At 34.9% G+C, this 15,287-nt stretch overlaps 1 protein-coding gene and 1 long non-coding RNA gene across 4 annotated transcripts; both read right to left on the bottom strand.

The window, feature by feature from the left end:
- Nucleotides 1-407: 407 nt before the first annotated feature.
- Nucleotides 408-15,287, bottom strand: LOC126706219 (uncharacterized). The gene is made up of 2 exons (XR_007648536.1): nt 14,843-15,287; nt 408-523 (listed from the first exon to the last, which is right to left on the bottom strand). It is a non-coding gene; the product is annotated as an uncharacterized LOC126706219 (long non-coding RNA).
- Nucleotides 544-6,797, bottom strand: LOC126706217 (calcium-dependent protein kinase 26). Of its 3 annotated transcripts, none has more exons than XM_050405555.1 (9): nt 6,534-6,797; nt 5,276-6,111; nt 4,826-4,969; nt 4,588-4,740; nt 3,970-4,085; nt 3,614-3,781; nt 2,228-2,452; nt 1,370-1,517; nt 544-886 (listed from the first exon to the last, which is right to left on the bottom strand). In XM_050405555.1, exons 2-8 carry the CDS (start codon nt 6,036-6,038, stop codon nt 1,395-1,397), a joined length of 1,692 nt encoding a protein of 563 aa, XP_050261512.1. In that variant the 5' UTR covers nt 6,039-6,111; nt 6,534-6,797; the 3' UTR covers nt 544-886; nt 1,370-1,394. The 3 variants fall into 3 exon arrangements, with proteins under 3 accessions (XP_050261512.1, XP_050261511.1, XP_050261513.1); XM_050405554.1 differs by having other exon boundaries at nt 6,592-6,796; XM_050405556.1 differs by lacking the exon at nt 6,534-6,797 and adding an exon at nt 6,234-6,384.

Below are 15,287 nucleotides of genomic sequence, written 5' to 3'. Positions count from 1 at the left end.
ATTCTCTGCATATTATGAAATCGCCCACTTTGTCTGTTGCAACAATATGCATTTATTGGGCAAGACTTGAGGTTAAATTTTTTAAAGTGTTATAAGTTATAACATGAAAAGCACTGTTTGTACCGTATTTTAATCAATAGTCATAATTAATTTAAATGGGAAACTACACTATAATACTATAAAAATTTTACCTTCAGTACCCCGGTGCAAAAACAAAGCGCTATACCACCCCCTCTAGGTTCTCATGCTGTTCTTTACAATGCGGCCACTGATTGTGTTCAATTTGAAAGACAGACAAAACTGTTTATTTTTAAGACCAGAGTTTAAAAAAATGAATATAACTAGTTGTGTATCTGATTCCAAATTTTATTTCCTTCCTCTCTGAAAGCATTCTTGCAATCATGTAATGCACCAGAATGACCTCTTATAAAAACTATAGGAGTGACAGTTTTTGGTAGGAGCACGGTGCAATGAATGCGGCAAAGTGCATTATGCCTGTGATTGCCTAAATTTTTCAATGCACCTAGCAAGTTGGTCACTATCGAGGCAAAATAGGGCTCTCAATTCGCCCAAGACTACATTCAAAAGAAAATATAAATTTACATCCTCAGAATCAAAGCAAAGTATATGAACAGAAACCCCCAAATGAAAACAGTGCACACTAATTTAGAAACTAGAACACTTCACTCTGAAGTCTACAAAGCTTATAAAAATTTTCTTCGGTCATACAGCATCATCATAAAGGCATCACTCAATAAATGTTCAGGCACAGAACATCTAAGACCCTAATCCTGTGTTTGACATGATAAGGTTTCGGAACTAGGGAAGAATCAAATATGTTTCTCAGAGCTTCATCACTAATTTTCTTCTGGCTTTGCTGTACAACCTGCCAATTGCCAAATCAGTGTAAGCGTGGGGAACAGCTTGATAGTCATATTATTAAACAGGTTAAAATGGCCCCCAGATAAGGACATCATAATTAACCCAATCTTGGGGGAAAAATTGCAACTTTATACGAATTCATCCGGTTTTAAGCTAATACTAGTAATACATTAGTTGAAACCAAGCCAAATCAATTTGATTATAGGAAAGAAAATTGAAGCTAGTTTGAAGTTTGAACCTTCAGCAGTTGCTTACAGAATTTAATGATTAGAACAGTTGTCATTTCACATTTAAGCTTTAATAGATGACCCTAGAAATGAATTAGAACAATTTTCCTTTGAAATTCAATTGTTTGCCTTTAAAACTCAACTATTGAACTAAGCAAATGATGTTAAACTACAACAACTGAAGGATCCTCCCAAGCTCCAGGATTCTTAGAAGGAACTGAAAGAGGGTAAATAGCTCAGATAAACAAAAATGGAAGTACCTATACATGATAAACTTGTTGGGGGCTAATGAGCACCAGGGGCATCTCTCATGCTCAAATTCAGACTGTTTCGCATAGTTCGTCTTCCAATTCCAGCATTGCCCTTTTGCATCATAGCAACAAATTCACCATAATCGATTGTTCCATCCTAAAAGAACACACATATAGCAGAGCATCAGAGCTTGATCAAGAACCAAATAGTTGAACCAGGCCACAAAACACAAACACACATAGGAGACAGTATAAGGGAGGAAAGCCTCATTTGACTAAAAACAACAGTTAAGAAAGGAAAATCTGCTTGCCAACCTCTGCCAGCTTTATCATATGTCCTATTTAGATGTGCAACATGTGCTGTGATTACATACTTATAAGCCTAACCTACAAAAAGTTACACCCCCAAAATGGAGAGAGGATAAAGGTTAAGCCTCATTTGACTAAAAAACGACAGCAAGCAAGGCAAATACTTGCCAGCCTTCCACCAATTTTATCATATGAATTTGTATCTCACTTTTAGTTGTGTAATAAGTGCCGTAGACAAAATACTTATATACCTGACATTCAAAAGTTCTTTATATGCATAATTTTGGAAGGAGAAGCCAGATGAAGATAATGCTTAATGTCCCATTATCTAATGCACAATGGTTGAGTAAAATCCAATTCTTTGCATGCTTATTATCTGATAATTAAGAAGAACACTTGAATTGATTTTGATAATGAATACAGATATAAAAGCTTTGAAAAGGCATTTAAAACTTACTAGTTCAAGTTTAAAAATTATTACAAGGAGACAATTATTTTAGAGTGCATAAATGTCTTCCGACCTGAGGTGCTTAAAGGGATCAAATATAGATGACTTACATTATCTTGATCAACTTCTTTTATTATATCTTCAATAATAACATCACTTAGGTTATGATCTTGACAAGCTTGCTGGAGCTCATCAACTGTAATATGACCGCTTCCATCCTTGTCAAAGTATCGAAATGCTGCAATGAGATGCTCCTCACGTTCTAGTTTATTAAGATGAACTGTTGCAGCTATAAATTCCCCATAGTCGATAGTCCCACTGTTGTCAATATCAGCCTGCATACAACTAAAATAGCTCAGCTAAAGGAAACATAATGAATCCATGAAATAACATTATAAGAAAAATAATCTTGTATCATAAAGGATGATCTTGTCTGCTGATTTTTTATTATGATTAAGGAAGAGACATGATAACTCCCTAATTTGTCAAAATTTATATTGGTTTCTGGGTATGCAAATTCCCAAAAAGAAAGCAACACTAAATGAGCTACATAATTTACCCATGATCTCAACTCCCTTGTTGACAATACTGCTAGAATATCAGTTAAATGATTAAATTCACCAGTATTAAAAATAAAATAAAATAATCTTCATGTAAAAAAAAATAAAAAGAACAAAATTTAAAGTCACCATTTTATAGTAGCTTAAGTTTTTGGGAGAACTGGCCATTTATAATGGTATCAAAGGAGATGATCATGAGTTTGAACATTGTTTCCACTCTACCTCCCATTTTAAAAGTTTAAATCCCACATTTAGGGCCTCGCTTATTAAGGGGGAGTTTGGGCTCACATGTGATGGGAAGTATATTGGTTAAGTGATTAAATTCAACCATTTATTAAATTCTCCAAGACACTTGGAACCAATAATCGCCCTACATTCCAACAACTATCTTATGAAATGGATTGGAAAATCCTATAGTTTTCACTCATGGAGAATATGATTCACATTTAAGAGTGGTGCCTACTCCTCATAAGTGGTATTCACTTTACACATTCCTTCACCTTCAGAAAAACACCAAACAGATTAAAGTTGAAAAAAAGTGGGCAGTTGGGGGGAATGAGTTCTTGTGCTACAAGCACAAGCACATAACATCAAAGGAATGCTACCTTTAGGATCTACTTTAGCCAAAAATGATTTTCCAGATTCCTCATCTAACATGACATCACTAACTCTGATATCAATATAAACTATGAATTCCAATAATCCAAAACAGTGAATTAATATTGATTCCACCATACCAAATTGAGCAGAGTCAGCTCACAGACATGTAAATAACTAAATATTCAAGTAATGATGTCAACAGAACAGGAAATTGAAACAATAACAAAGAGAAAATAATGATAAAAAAGAAGATATTGAAGAAAAAGAATTAGATGTCAGTGACATACAAAACAAAGACAATACGCATAAGTATTAGCTATGAAACAAACAAATTACCGCTTCCATAAGATCACGTATTTCTGTATCCTTCAAGGTAGAGCCATATCTTCGCAAACCAGCTTTCAGTTCATCAAACGTAATTGAACCACTGTTATCAGTATCCATTGCCGTAAACATTTCTCTCAAACCAGCAATCTCCTCCTCAGAAAGGCTTTCAGCTATTACCTGAGGGCACAAAACAGACATGGAAGTTCTGTCAACATGAATACTAGATTTGGAATTGAAAAAGGGGCATGCCAAAAATCAACATCAATGCTTTTCAAATGGAAGATCTCTCTCTCTCTCTCTCTCTCTCTCTCTCTCTATATATATATATATATATATTAATATCTGTGTCATGCACGCATACTTACGCGTAAAGCCATCTTCTTTAACTTATTCATTGCAGAGAACTGCTTGAGACGAGAAAGTACGGCTGGATCCAATGGTCTGTCAGGAGCAACTCCATTTTCACATATCCAAGGATGGCCTATATACAATTAAGAAAGATACGCTTCAATTTGATCATGAACATAGTTCAAATAAAAAAATCAAAGAAATAAGGCAGCCAACTACATTAACAATTATGGTAAGTACCCATTTAAGCAGAATTTTTTGTTGTCATCTTCCAAAACTAGCAAAACTCTAATGAAAGAAAAATATTAATTACTAAACCAATTTAAAAGCTTCAAGATGTAAATAAAACAATAAATTACATGTACTTGATACATGATATACTTAATTAGACAGAGACTACTATTTTGAATAACATTTGATGCAGAGGCAAGGACTAGGTAGCATTTAAGTCTTCAAACATTGATTACATAATAGATCAACCTGAAACCTACTTTAGAAAGTCCACAGTGTGCAAAACACTGGAGAACAAACATTAACAAATAAAGCGCAGCTTATTTTATTGCATCTGCAATTAAACAGTCCACATAATTTGGTAATATCAAGAAGAAGAAAAAATGACAGAAAGGTAAACATACTTAAAACTTCATGAGCATTCAAGCGTTCTGAAGGTTGAGAACACAGCATTTTCCGGATTAGGTCTTTTGCACTGTCAGATATTAGGGGCCATGGTTCTGATTCAAAGTCAATATGTCCCTTCAACACCGCATCAAAAATTCCCTGCTGTGTTTCTGAATTGCAAACAAATAAAGCTTAGTGTAAAACCACAGAATGAAATTTCCAATTGTGGTTAGTTGAATACCAGAGCACACATACCTGCCCAAAATGGTGGCACACCACTTAGCAATATATACAGCATGACCCCTGCAGTCCATACATCTGCCTCTGGCCCATAATGCTTGAGGAGTACCTCAGGAGCCACATAATATGGGCTTCCAACCACATCAGTGAAAATTTGGCCTGAAGTAGCAAGCAACATATAATGTTAAACATCTCCCACATACACCACAAGAAACGTTTTTCACCCTCTAACCTTTAGGCAGTAGCATTAAGTTCACAAATGTATCTTGCAAGTTGTTTATTATAAAATGCATCCCCCATTTAGTTCACATTTACTAGATACGTATGCACTATAAAACATGGAACCTTTAAACATACAAATGCTCCATTACATTTAAAGTACAATATTAGGACCTAGATAATTTCAATATAATGCCTCAAGTAATTACATTAAAGAGAAAAAGGCACTGGAACTTGTAATGTCACCTGGTTTAAAGAAAACTGAGAGCCCAAAATCAATGGCTTTGAGAGAGAAATCATCATCCTTGTTAACCAACAAGAAATTCTCCGGCTTCAAGTCTCTATGCATAACCCCGAGTGAGTGGCAAGCCTCAACAACCCCTACAATGATCTTTGTCAATTCAGCAGCCTTCCTCTCAGTGTAATGTCCCCTCTGGATGATCCTGTCAAACAACTCACCCCCAGCACAAAGCTCCATCACAATATGCACATACAATGGGTCCTCATAAGCACCCTTGATGGTCACAATATTCTTGTGACCTGCCAAATGATGCATTATCTGAATCTCCCTCCTAACATCTTCCACATCCTCCTTAGAAATCAACTTCCTCTTTGAGATTGACTTGCACGCATAGTCAATCCCCGTGACAATCTCCGTGCACAAATAAGTAGTCCCGAATTGTCCCTGTCCTAATTTCCGACCCAACTCGTAAAGATCACGAATGTTAGCAGTCTTATGACCCAACACATAATAAGCATGGCTCTCCACACCACGTTTCATGATGACTTCTTTCTTGGTGGGACTAATTGCAGGTAAGTTGTTATTATTGGGGTATTCTTTGGAGAACTCTTGGGAGGTAGGCTGCTGGGAATTTAAGCTGGTAGAGGAGTAATCAGAGGCGGTATTGGTATTGGTATTGGTCTTGGAAGTAGAAGTAGAATGGTCTTCGGGCTGGCTGAAGCCCTGAAAATATTTTCCTTTGAAAGATCCACGGCATGTATTGCCCATCAAACAATCACAATTCCCTACTTTCACTTCACTACCTTTTCCTCATCCAAGAAACTCTCATCAATGTTACTCACTGCAAAAAAATAAAAAATAAAAGACCCATCAGCTCCTAATCCTAAATAAAAAATCTTTGAAACTGAAAATCATAAAACAAGCACTCAAAAACAAATCTTTTGTGTTAGATCAGATTCCTACATCTCCTTCTTGCCTCTTATTTCCAAAGAAAGGCAAAGAATTCCAACCTTCCCATTTTGTCCCACAGTACTTCAACAATGAAAGCTTTAAACTTGGCATTATTTTTTTGGGGTTAAAAATTAAAGACAAAAATAAACAGTCTTTAGAACCAAAAATCTGTCTTATCCCAAGAAAAATAGTTCTATCAAAAGCAACATGATCGGACTGCTAATTAAAATCCAAAGATCAAACTTGGAAACACAAAATCACAAAAATAACTGAAGAAAGGAATAGATCAACAACATGAACACGTGTACATACCTAAGAAGACATACATATCCATAACATAAATACAAAGAGAGAGAAAGAGAGCTAGTACCAGTTTGGTGTAAATGAGAGAAAATAGGTAAACAAAGCCTAAAGTTGGAGATGTTTAACACCTTTCATTCTTCGCCTGCTCCTTTCTCCTCCTTTTATCTATTTTTTATTAATTTTTTTCCCATTTTGTATTAATTTCTGTTTATTGTTATTTTAGGAGGTGTTGCTGAGAAACATCGGAAGTTGGTGCTGACCAGCTTAGCTCTCTCTCTCTCATCCAATTCTTTTTCTTTTCCATTAAGTTTAACATAAAAAAAATATTAATATTAATAAATTCAAAAGGTAAAGACACAAACTTTTTTATATATTATACATTATTTTCATTTTGGGCCTATCTCTATCCAAATATATCAACCAATATGAACAAATCTATATATTATATAGTATATAAAAAAAAACGTTGTGTGACACTTAATGAATACTCATTAGACCAATTGACTTGTGGGTGGATGTGGTTGTAAAGGTAATTACAACATGGGAGATCTTTTGTCTGGATACGAGGGCGGTGAATATAATTATAAGTACAAAACAAAAACCAAAAAACCACGTTATGTTAGATTCATTGATGCGTGTATGACACGTGCGGCTAAAACTAATGCAAGTAAGCAGTCAAAAACTTGGAGCTGATTTTTCTGGTGGATGGATTTGAGAGAGAGAGAGAGAGAGAGATTAGGAATCTGGCAACTAAATTTAGTGTATGCTGTTTTGGTTGTGTGGCACACCCTCTTTGAACCAACGGCCTTTACTTTTTTTTTTTTTTTTTAATTATATGGCTCTTCATGTTTACTTTCTTTCCCATATTTGCCATTTCTGCAACTTCCTTGCTCTCTATGACTTATCACTAAACTTTTGTGTTAGCCAATTTTTAGTGATTTGGACCTTAATTCACTAGGAACATTCTTTGTTTTAGTGAATTAACCCTTTTTTATTTATTTATAAGGTCAATGAATTATGTTTTATTAAAGTTGGCCAGACCACTAGTAATTTTCCACCAGTTATATATATATTTTTAATAATTTAATAGATATAAAGGAGAGAGCAATTTGAACCTTAGCAGTTAAGTTGGAGATAACACGCTATTTCAGTTAAGGTACAAAATTCTTTGACTGCTTCTTTCCTTTTATGTAAGATTTATTGGTTCTTTGGGTTTACTTATTAGTAGTTAATTAATGGTATAGAATGCATAGATTGGTTGAAATAGAGGGTTTCTTACAAGAAATGCTAACTGATAGCGTTTAGCTTGTAGATATTTTAGCAAGCCCAACAATAGGCAGAAGGAAAGCCAATCACTTTGTAGTTTGTACCCCCTTTACCCTTTTTTTAATTTTATCAAATTGACTTTTAAGCAAAAGCATGAAACTTTTTTACTGGATTGGCTTAAACATGATTTTCGGGACATTGTGGCTTTTACTTTAGAGATGGATACCCCCAACCCAAGGCCACCACCAAAGTTGACCCCCCACAACACATACACACAGAAATCCAAAAGTTAAAAATGTCTTAAAGAGTTGGTTAATTCAAATTCCCCTTTTGTAAAGAAACACACTATTTTATTGGCAAAAAATTATTTCAGACTAGATTCAGCTCACATTTCTTTTGTAGCAAAAAAAAAAGGGTAACGACTAGTCAACACTTAGCTTAGTTCTGGTCAAGTGCATTGGCACTGAATGATTCTATTTATTTGATATGGGCATGCATGAGTTGGGCTGGAGAGCATAAATTTGAGGAGGGTTGAAAGTGCTGGACTACCCAACTTTAGAGGCCAATGGGTCAGTCTTTTTCTTTTTCTTTTTCTTTTTTTTTTCTTTTTTTTCTTTTTTTTGTTTTAAAGAATATTTCATTAAACAGAAAACTAACCGACCTCTAAAATAGAGGAAACAAACTGGTCATTCACAGCTCCAGCCGCATCAAGGCTGAGAATTTGCAAATGGGTCAGTCTTGACTCTTACTAGTAGCATGTAGCCAATGTACAAGAATTTGCAAAAACTTGAAGGGCTTTTATTATAGATAAATAAAAATGGCAACTTGAACTGTATAGGTTGGCAAGTTGACCACGTCGTCACAACATGACTTCAAAGAAGGATCATCCAAACGCATGTCGACGCAGCATCCAATTGGACTTCTGAGATGGCTTTGACAATGGCAATAATGAAAGACCATCAGCATTGACTGCAAAGGTCCACACCATCATCATCAGCCTTTCTTTTTGATTTTTTGAAGCTTAATTATAACAGAGGTTACAAAGTTACAACCATGACTACATGCGCAATTGTCATCAACTTTCATTCTTGACTACTTTGTCAATTATGTTTTTCCAAATTTGAATTCGAGAAGATGATTGTATTTTATTTAATTATCCATGAAAAAAAAGTTTTATTTTTGTTTAATTGGTCTATACAACTATATATTTGCATTTAAATGGATAAGCTAATATGCCGCACTTAAGTTTGCTCTAGTAAGAAATAAGAAAATAGAAGAATTTTTTGGGAGTACAGTATATTGAATTTTTTAAAAAGGAACCTAGATAAGGACATCACAAATTCCTAGGACCACTTTGATGAGAGCCGAGAGCTAGCTTATCCATTTCTCAACCCAGTGGTTAGATAATACAATTATTGAATGCAAGAAAAACCGTCAATGACATAAAAAATAATGTTTTAGTTAATCCAATGTGTTAATGGTGGACAAAAGTCTTGTAGTTGAATTGGTACCTTCTTATGCACAAAGTATATAGGGGTCTAGGAGGAAAAGGGTTCGAACTGCGGGGTTAGCAGCATATTGTAATTATTTATCAAAAAAAAAAAAGTGTTAATGGTGGTAATTAGTTCCGGTCTCTTTGGTGACCTTCAACTTAGGGGTTCAAGCCCCTGCATAAACAATTACCCAAAAAAAAAAAAAAAGTAAAATAAGAATCTCAAACTACAATCACTACCAGGTGCCAATAGCTGCGGAGTTGTGGTGTGCTTTTATATTAAAACTCATTTTCCTCTTCTTTGTGTGTGTGCTTTTTTTTAAAAAAAAAAAAAAAAAAAAAAAAAAAGAAGGTAATTGTCCCACATTTCTTAAGAAAGTGTGTTGTGTATAGTATAACTTATCCTACCCTCTCTTGAAAGTTATCATGACTTTTGAGTGGAGTTGTGGTGTGCCTTTGTGTTAGAACCTCTTTCCCTCTCCCTTGTGTGTGTGTGTGTTTGTTTCTCAAAAAAAAAAAAAAGGTAATTGTTCCACATTGTATAAGAGAGTTTGTTGTGTGCAGGGTTTTCAGAACCGGACCAAGACGTCGGACTGTGAAAACCGGTTTTTTAAGCCTAAAGAACTGGATTTTTTGTTAATTCCGTGAACCCCTAAAACCGGGATTGGACCGCACAAACCAGTGAGAACCGTACGGTCCAACCCCTTAGCAATTTTTTTTTTTTTAAACAATTTAACACAATTTTATTCTACTTAATTAAATTATCCATCTCTTACAAGGAATATAAAAAAAATTATCATTAAAATCATTCAAAGATATTCAACTTTATTTCAAAAATTAATCATAAATTTTAATGTTTTTATGGTTATTATTTTATTTTATTAACTTTCTTATTTAATTATTAAATATATGCTTAAAAATTATTAAATTTCCCTCACATATATAGATATATTGTCAATTTTGCTAGTTTTATAAACTTAATATCTATATTTAGGCTTCAATTAATTATTAAATTAATTATGATGTCATCACGATTCGACCCCGGTTCGACCTTGGTTCGACCTCAAAAACCTTGAACCTCTCCCTTTTACGGTTCAATGAACAATCCGGGTCTGAAAACCTTGGTTGTGTGTAGTATAATTTGTCTTACCCTTCCTTAAAAGTTACCATGACTTTTGAGTAGAGTTGTGGTGTGTCTTTATGTTAACACCTCTTTCCCTCTCCCTTATGTGTGTGTGTGTTTATTTCTCAAAAAAAAGAAATGGGTAATTGTTCCACATTGCTTAAGAGAGTGTGTTATGTTTAGTATAATTTGTCCCACCTTCCCTTAAAAGTTATCATGATTTTTGAGTGGAGTTTTGGTGTCCTTTTTTATTAGAACCTCTTTTCCTCTCCCTTGTGTGTGGGTTTGTTTCTAAAAAAAAAAAAAAAAAAAAAAAAGTGCTAATAGCTATAATTGCATTAACACCATTGTTATTGATTCCGTTTCGTTCCGGCCAGAATATTTCGTACCGGCATGAAAACTGATACCATAATACCCCTCATTCCACCTCGGATCAAATTTCAGCCTATTTCGGAGTGTTCCGGTCATTCTGGCCAATTTCGGCCTGTACCAGATTTTGGCTTAAAAAAAAAATCTTACCTTCTTCTTCTTCTAGGTCTTGGACCCTTCTTCTTCTTGTTTTTTTTTTTTTTTCTTCTTGTTATTTTCTTCTTCTTCTGTAGGAATGGCAACGAGCCGAGTTCAGGCCGGGTTTTTGCATACCCGGACCTGACCCGCGACCCGAACCCGGCCCAATTATTAATCGGGGTTTTTTTTTTTTTTTGGGGCCCAAACCTACCCCGCGGGCCCCGTTTAGCCGCTTGGGACCAAATCTGGCCCAACCAAAAATATTTTTTTTTAAGCCCATTAAGATTTTTTGCCAGATTCAAGCCCATTCAAGCCCATTAAGATTTTTTTGTATTAAGGGGCCGATTATTAATCGGGTTTTTTTTCCGGGGCCCAAACCCGCCTTGCCGGGCTCCGTTTAGCCGCTTAGGCCCAAATCTGGCCCAACCAAAAAATTTTTTTAAGCCCATTAAGATTTTTTTGTATTAAGATTTTTGGCATTTGGGCCACGTTATATGGTAGTCAAATCAATCCAAATCATATGCAGCCAAATCAATCCAAAGCATAGGTTAATCATAAATCAATAAATCACCTGTTAATTATACATTTATAAATCAATAAATCATAACTAAAATCACCAGCTAAACATAAAAATAAAATAAATCCAACAAGTCCAAGAACTAAGTATCACAAGTCCAACAAGTTCAAGAAATTAAAAAGCTACAAAACAAATCCCACAAGTCTAAGAAATTAAAAAGACTTAGAAATTACAAAATGTCTTATCCTCCACAAACCAACAAATTAAAAAGGTTAAGAAATTACAAAAGGCTAAAAAGGCTTAGAATAATTACAAACCAACAAATTAATCCAACAAGTCTAAGAAATTAAAAAGGCTACTAAATTAATACAAAATGTCTAATCATCCACAATTGTGACACAACTCCCATCCTCTTCATTAGGCTCCCCATCATCAAGAATTGATTGAAGTGTACAATTTCCAGACATAGTTGAAGAACCTACAACAACAATGAATTAAAAAATGGAATAAACTTCATCAAAGGGGTTGTGGGTCGTGGTTGGGTCCGGGGTTTGGGTCGTGGTTGGGTCGTGGGTCCGGTGTTTGGGTCGTGGGTGATGGCGTGGGTGTGGTGGTTATGGTTTTTGGCTGTGACTGGTGTTTTTGGTTGTGGTTGTGGTTGTGGTTTTTGGTTGTTTTTGGCTTGGGTCCGGTGTTTTTGGTTGTGGTTTTTTGAATGGGTTTGCTCTGATGGGTTTCAAATAGGCTGGGTTTCAAATCGACGGTGTGGTTTCTGATCGGTGGCTTGGGTGGTGGGTGTGGTGGCCGTTGTTGGCTCTGGTTTGATGGTTTGTGTGTGTGGCTGTGTGTGGCTCTGTTGATGGGTCTGTGTGTGTGGTTCTGTGAGATGAACCGGTGCTAGAGGTTGAGGGAGGTTGAGGGAAAAAAAAAAAAAAAAAAAAACGGTTGGAAAGCCTAGGAAAGTGGAACTGAAAAAAAGTATTTATTAAAAAGAAATAATAAAGAAAGATTAAAGAATAATATTTTAATAAGAATAGAGTTTTAGGATGTGAGAGGTATTGTAAAATGGGATGGTATAAGTAATAAAGTGGTTTTTTAAGATGGTATAATAGTATAGCATAGCATTTTTCAATGCTAGTGCTCTGAGTACCCCTTTGTCCTTGTTCGTTCTGTTTTTTGGTCATGATGACATTTGCGAACTGACATGACATTAATGTTGACATGACTATATTGTCTAACAATATTAACTTGACATCTATCCATTTGTGAAAAATTTCCAAGAAATATTGTCTACAAAGTAATTGGAACTGAAAACCCAACAAGTTTTGAAGTATTTGAACATTGATATCTAATTTTAGACTTTTCCAAGAAATATTGTCTACAAAGTAATTGGAACTGAAAACCCAACAAGTTTTGAAGTGTTTGAACATTGATATCTAATTTTAGACAAGTGACTTGGTAGCATTATTGAAACAATTCTGTGTTTTTTTACCGTTAATGAATACATTGGAATTTGAGCAAAATTGAAGAGGATCTTAGAGAGGTGGCTATTAGCATGTTTGATAAGAGATTTTTAATAATATTGTATAAGTTTTGTGAAAGTAAGTGTAAGTGAAAAAATATATAAAAATACATGGTATGGTGTCTAAACAATAATTTTTGTTGTTTAAACACCCTTATCAAATGGGGCCTAAGTGGTTGGATATACGTGGATGCATGTTTTCCACTAGAAGAATGATTCTTGCACCATCACCCCCATGCAATTGATAAGCATGAATTTGAATCAACAATATATGACTCTTATGGACAGATTAGTATGCATTTTGACCTTGCCACTACTCCAGGACTTACTTCAAGAACTTCGAGATGATGGTGACCTCATATTGCTTCCCAAGCAATTGTGGTGTTCACTTGAACAAAGTACAGATGGTGAAACTCGTAGCTAGTGAGGTGGGATGGCTCTTTGGTAATGGGCAAGAAATCACATCAAGTTGTATCTTCTCTGCTGCAAAGTTGAAGGTAAATTTAGTTATATATGTTTGTTTCAATTAGTGATTTGGTGGTCTCAGGTTTGGACATCTTAATAATCAGGACTATTGAGTTAGAGGGGAAAATAATCTATTTTGATAATCAAAATATGAAAATGTTAAAAGTCATTATCAATTTTATTGTAAAAGGCTTACAAATTAACACGTTTGTGAAACGTGTTGATAGAAAAAATGAAATAAAAAGTAAACTTATTTTCACAAGTTTATATGAACTATTTCTATTTGTTATCTAATCCTTGTTGAAACTTGCATATTAGAATGGCGATTTGTTTGTTTGATTTTATTTTTTTATTTTTTATTTTAGCCATATTAATCAAATCGAAAAATCAACAAGTCTTCCAAGTTTTGCATTGACCATGTGAACTGTTGTTTCTTTTGCAGGGAGTCTCCATAGCACGTGAAACTAGAGCTGCAGAGGGTGTACGTATAGTCATAGTAATTAATTACGACTGAGACCAACCTCTGCCAAAAAGAAATAGCATTGCCATTTGACTTGTACATTAAATGCAAATCAAATTCAATCATAAATATGGCAAGTTGTAATGGAAGTGTATCTTACTATATCTTGCTGCCTTCATATTACTTTGATTGAAAAATGAGAAGATAATAATACTATAACGAAAAATTCTTGTGCGACATAAAGCGGTACAACATTGGTCACAACTCGTCTATATGGTTAGTGGAGGGGTGTTCCCACATGAACCCATCATTATATCTCCACTAACCACAACTTACCACATGGACAAGTTGTGACTAATGTTGTGTCACTTTATGTGGCACAAAAATTACTCTACTATAACACCACCGATATTCACATATTCTCGGTATTTCTCGATACAATTATCTACATATTACTTTGTCTGTTGCAACAATTTGCGTTTATTGGTCAAGACTCCAGATGAAATTTTTTTAAGTGTTATAAGTTATAAATGAAAAGCATTGTTTGCACCGTATTTTAATCAATAGTCATAATTAATTTAACGGGGAAACTACACTATAATACTAGATGAATTTTACCTTCAGTACCCCGGTGCAAAAACAAAGAGCTATACCACGCCCACCCACCCCCCCACCCCCCAGGTTTCCATGCTATTCTTTACAATGTGGCCACTCTGATTGTCTTCAATTTGAAAGACAGACAAAACTGTTTATTTTTAAGATCAGAGTTTAAAAAAATGCATATAACTAGTTGTTTATCTGATTCCAAATTTTATTTCCTTCCTATCTGAAAGCATTCTTGCAATCATGTACTACACCAGAATGATCTCTTATAAAAATCATAGGAGTGACAGTTTTTGGTAAGAACACGGTGTAACGAGTGCGGCAAAGTACATTGTCTGTGATTGCCTAAATTTTTCAATCCACCAAGCAAGTTGGTCATTATCGAGGCAAAATAGGGCTCTCAATTCGCTTAAGACTACATTCAAAAGAAAATATAAATTTACATCCTCAGAATCAAAGCAAAGTATATGAACAGAAACCCCCAAATGAAAACAGTGCACACTAATTTAGAAACTAGAACACTTCACTCTGAAGTCTATAAAGCTTATAAAAATTTTCTTCGGTCATACAGCATCATCATAAAGGCATCACTCAATAAATGTTCAGGCACAGAACATCTAAGACCCTAATCCTGTGTTTGACATGATAAGGTTTCGGAACTAGGGAAGAATCAAATATGTTTCTCAGAGCTTCATCACTAATTTTCTTCTGGCTTTGCTGTACAACCTGCCAATTGCCAAATCAGTGTAAGCGTAGGGAACAGCTTGATAGTCATATTATTAAACAGGTTAAAATGGCCCCCAGATAA

Source organism: Quercus robur, chromosome 11, assembly GCF_932294415.1.
Source record: "Quercus robur chromosome 11, dhQueRobu3.1, whole genome shotgun sequence".
Lineage (NCBI taxonomy): Eukaryota > Viridiplantae > Streptophyta > Magnoliopsida > Fagales > Fagaceae > Quercus > Quercus robur.
The sequence above is the reverse complement of the archived record's forward strand: the minus strand, read 5'-3'. Positions and strand labels throughout refer to the sequence as shown.